The sequence below is a fragment of the Triticum aestivum genome, chromosome 3D (assembly GCF_018294505.1).
Source record: "Triticum aestivum cultivar Chinese Spring chromosome 3D, IWGSC CS RefSeq v2.1, whole genome shotgun sequence".
NCBI lineage: Eukaryota > Viridiplantae > Streptophyta > Magnoliopsida > Poales > Poaceae > Triticum > Triticum aestivum.
In genome coordinates, this window is record NC_057802.1 from 606,223,936 (window position 1) to 606,228,756 (window position 4,821).

Genomic DNA, 4,821 nt, shown 5'->3' on the forward strand with positions numbered 1-4,821 from the left:
ACCACATCCTGCAGGTTTTCTTCGCTCAAACCAAGTTCTTCCATCATGGCCTCCAACTCGGAAGAACCCAAGCCCAAAGCCGTCGCCGCCATGATTTCTCTTGCCCGTGAAAAGGAGTCCGCGGGCGGTGGTTCCCTAACCGATCTCACCCCACCCCCCGACCAGGAGCCAGAGGCCCTAGCCAAAGCGGCGTAGGAGATCGCAGGGGAGCGGAGTCTCAACGTTGGTGACGAGCGCCGCCGTCGCCTTCGAGAGGATAAGAAACCCTAACTAGAGGGGAGTACTTTTGTTAAAAAAAACCTCAAGGAATAGCGGAAGAAAATTTGGGCCTGCTTTCATTTAGGCCCAGCCTGGGTAAGGAACTAAGGATACGGTCTGTGAACCGAACCATGTGATCGCCGTCACAACGGTTCCACTCCTGATCGCCGATCAGACGCCGATGCCGCAGAAGAGGCGCCGCCGCCGCAGGAGGTCTCCTCGCGAAGGACCCTCCCGCCGGCGCCGCGGTGAAGAAGGCGCATCGTTGTCTGGATCCCTTGTCGAATCGGACAGCAGCAGCACGACATCCAGCGCGCCGCCGTCCGGATCCTTGGACGAGCCGCCGGTCGCCCGGCCGGCCCGCCAGTCCAGGTACCATGAGATCCTCGCCTCGCGCCTCGCCCGGCTGCAGTTACAAGCGGACGTCGCCGTCGCCGCCGCCGACAGCCCAAATCTTCCTCCGGATGAAATTGTCCAAGTCCTCACTCATTCTAATTTCTATGACGATGAGCTGCCGGCTGCCCTAGTAGAATATCAAGCCCACAGGTTCTTGAGCGAACCCCACGGACCAGATGTTGGAGATGGACATTTCGGAGAGGGCTCGGGCGATGATATCACTAGGGAGGAATTCGTCGAGTACTGCAGGAAGCTAAAGGCTCGCAGACCAGCTGAAATTGACGCCAAGACTGGACTGAATCAAGAGCAGTTGGACAGCCTCCTTGCCAAGTATAAACGTTATCGCTTCAAAGCTTACCTGGTTAGTCCCATATCACCTCACACCTATCTGTCTATCGGGATCAAGGATATACACCCTCTTATGTACCTTATTCGTCTGTCCATCGATCTGTGTAGTTGTTGTTTGGAAAGCCTGTCGAAGAGCTAGAAGAAGCTGCATTGGAATCCAAGTACCCTATGGAGCTTGCCTTGGAGAATGACTTCTTCTATCCTTGCCTTCATGATAGCGCGTTTGGCTGGTATTCACAACTTTGAGTCCGACCTCTGTTTACTTGCAAACTTGAGCGACTACCAGCGGCTAGTCCTCCCTAACTGTGTAAGTATATGTGTATTCACAACTTTGAGTTGAGTGATGCATATACACTTAATCTGTGCTCATGCGTCCAGTAACCAATTTCTTCTTCTCTTCTTACCTTTGAATGGGTGACCACAAATATTTCTCCGACAGCTTGGATAGTTAATGAATCATGACTGCAATTTCTCATTGTTTTTATAGCTTGACTTTGTGTGAGTAACCTCTTTGTTCCAGAGGCCTGAGGTTCTTGCCCAAATGCAAAAATAAAATTATGAACATCACATCTTCTGGAGATTAAACACAGTTGAAAATATGTGTGTTTGCAATAAATTATCAAAAATCTCATAAACTGTGCACGGTAGAAGAAACAGACAGAAGTATTATAACCTTTTTCTTAGAGAAAAGACACCGGCCGAGCCCAAGAAGAGCTCGAACCTAGCCCTACTTTTAATTAACCAATCCATCAACCGGCCAGGATTACAAGGGCACCACATTACAGGAGAATCGAATGCAGAACAAAGCCGAAAGAAAGATACATGGCACAAGGCAGAATAACACAACGGCAGCACCATAGAGCCAAAGCACTAAGCAGCGATGCCGACGAGCAACACTACGTCCGCACCAACTACCCAACTAAGGACACGAAAGGAGGGCACCACCGTGCAAGTATCGAGCGCCGACTGTATCCACAGGACAAACTTGGGCAACACTTGAGTTGTCTCCCCCGTCACAAAGGGCCACTACTCTTTCAGCCAGGCTCGATGGGTGGCGCACCGGTGACCGGCAGAGTGCATCCCACAAGAACCCAACACAAGGTGACCAAGCTGCCACAGGAGAAGCGGGATGAGAATACCCATGAACACGGATGACCAACCAAGCGAGCACCAACACCAGCAGCGGCTGAACGAAGCACCAGACGCGAGCTGTTGAATGAAGGCGCAGCACCACGAAGAAGACCAAAGAGGGCATCGAATTGCAATGGGTGCAGCCGAGCAGGATGCATCAAGAAGGCCATGCCACCATGCACCGCCACCACAGCACCATCATCCCCGCCACCAAGGGCAGTTCCCAGCCGCCACCTTCAAGGAGCACGACAACAGGGTGTCATCGACGCCTAGAACAGGGGAACACCAGCTTTCTCCATAGCTCTGGGAGGAGGCAGGAGGGAGAGGGTCCACCCAAAAGCCTCCAGGAAGGGAGTCGGTGCCAAAGGCGTCGACTTTCGGGAGGCTGCCCCGCCGGTCAGGGGTTTCCCACAGAACCTCGCCCACTCGCCAGATCCGCCAGGCCGGCACCGAGGGACGACACCAGGGGCCGGTGTCGGCATGGATCGGGGTAGATCGAAACGGGGCGGAGCTTCTTTATGGAGCAACGGCAGGCTGCGAGGAGCCTCCGCCACACCTTCGCACACGACCTCCACGCCACCCGCGCGGCCGTGGGAGGCTGCCCACCAGTGCAACCCGTCGCACGAGCCGCACCGCGCCCACCAGTCGGGGCCGCCGTCCCGGCGAGCCGAGGCCCTCCAACCAAGAGGAGGCGCCAGATCCCCGCCACCACCATCATCGGGGCCGCGCCCCTGCGGCTCAGGGCCCCTCAGGCCGCAGCGGAGGGAAGGGAGAGGGAGGGGGGAATGCGGCGGCGGCGGAAGGGTTTCCTCCGAGTTGCCTCAGAGGAGGCGACCGGGGGGTGGGGGAACAAGTCCTAAAAAAATCACAAGCGGTCCACATGCTGACAACTCCCAAATACGAGTACCATACATTTTTTTGTATGTGTAAACAGACTTTTGCCTGATATGCCGAGGCCCCATATATTTTACATGTTACAATACTGTTTTTTTTTTTGGAACTTCTTGAAGTGCGAAAGTACTGTAACCAATAGTAGCCACACACATACTAAGAGCATTCCCAACCCTTATGCCCAGTGCTTGTTATTCTCAGGACAGCTGTGATATGCTGCTTCCCTTCCTTTCTGGTGCAGGGTGTGAATGAGTATGAATATGAAAGATGGAGTCAGTACAAAGCGTTTCATAACACCCCTGATGCTGATAGAGAGTATGTGCTGTACTGGGAAAAGATGGTCAGGGAAATGAAGGTATTCATGGTGAAATGATCAGCCAGTCCAAGTTAAAACTCTGTTCAGTAAAAAAGAAATTGGACTAACAACCTTCTGTTCTTAACAGTGGCTTGAAAATCATGTGCTTAAAGATTTTCTGGAGGTAGGCCTATATGACCTCTCAAAACCATGGAATGACAACTAATCTTACATACGCATTGTAGCATCACAATAACTTCTCTGTTCTACTATTTAGTGGGAGCCAATGCGCCGTAAAGGTTTTACCAATCAATTAAGATTGCCAATAGGTTCACCAACATTCATTTGGATCTAGCATGTCATGGTTTCGAGGTACGATTCCTTTGTCCCTTGCTCATTTAGATGGTCAGCTCTAGTTATGATTGTATTTAGCAATCGCAATCTTCCAATTAAACTTAGGAGTATGTATGGAGGACTAGCCTTTATCGTCTGTTTGTGGAAGGTCTTGACCGTGCCTTTCTTGAGATTTGGAAGCGGGTCAATCAGGCTCAGGTCAGCATTGTACATCAGAACTAATTAACAACCGTTTATAATTATTGACCGGGTTCGTCAATGCTTTCTAACCCTGTATATGCTTGGTGGTGGTGTTTTCTTCTTTGTTGGAAAACTTGTAGATGTGTTGCGGAGATGCTCTGCAGGATGTTTACAATGAGAACGTGGTTCCATCGCGCCAACATACTTTGAAGGCTGAGCTGGAGCGCTCCAGCGGGTTTTTGCAACTAGAGCGACAAGTAGGTTTTCTTTTTGTTCATAGGAGTTCTGTATGTGTTTTCATTGGTTAATTATCAGTATCTCTTACGATGCAAATGCTTTAATCATCTTTCCTTGCAGTTCCGCCGATGCACGGAAGGCATTAGTAAGGAAGTAAGTATAAGTATAGTATGGTGTGGTCTCGCATCCATTGGAACCTATTACTATATATATTTGATATATAATCACAGTGTGATGTCTCTCCTTGGTGTATATAGCTTCCTGATCGAAGAGTCCAAGAGTTGATTGCACAGGAAATTAATTACAAGGTACTCTCTTTGTCCCATAATATAAGAATGTTTCGGTACGAAGCGAGCGCTCCCGTCCCCGAGCTCCACTAATAGAAAACAGGGCATTGGTTCGACCCTCGTAATACCATTAATCCCGGTTCACTCACGAACCGGGACCAAAGGAGGCAACTGTCCCGGTTCATGAGCCCGGGGGGCCGGCCGGGCCACGTGGGCCATTGGTCCCGGTTCGTCTGGACCTTTTGGTCCTGGTTCGTCTGGACCTTTTGGTCCCGGTTCCACGCACGAACCGAGACTAATGCGCCTCGCCCCTGGCCCATGGCCATTAGTCCCGGTTTGTGCCACAAACCGGGACTAAAGGGTTGGTCCTCGTTGCGGTCAGAGTTCAGTCCCACCTTGCCACGAAGGGCGCTCACACCAGTTTATAAGCCCGTCCCTCTCTGC

At 51.4% G+C, this 4,821-nt stretch overlaps 1 protein-coding gene across 2 annotated transcripts; it reads left to right on the forward strand.

Annotated features, from left to right (window-relative positions):
* Nucleotides 1-387: 387 nt before the first annotated feature.
* LOC123075856 (uncharacterized) lies at nucleotides 388-4,078 on the forward strand. Of its 2 annotated transcripts, XR_006436224.1 has the most exons (5): nucleotides 388-1,015; nucleotides 1,111-1,309; nucleotides 3,266-3,379; nucleotides 3,468-3,503; nucleotides 3,597-4,078. XR_006436224.1 is itself a non-coding variant. In XM_044498359.1 (2 exons), exons 1-2 carry the CDS (start codon nucleotides 440-442, stop codon nucleotides 1,246-1,248), a joined length of 714 nt encoding a protein of 237 aa, XP_044354294.1. In that variant the 5' UTR covers nucleotides 388-439; the 3' UTR covers nucleotides 1,249-1,372. The 2 variants fall into 2 exon arrangements, 1 of the variants encoding a protein (XP_044354294.1); XM_044498359.1 differs by lacking the exons at nucleotides 3,266-3,379; nucleotides 3,468-3,503; nucleotides 3,597-4,078 and having other exon boundaries at nucleotides 1,111-1,372.
* Nucleotides 4,079-4,821: the final 743 nt, after the last annotated feature.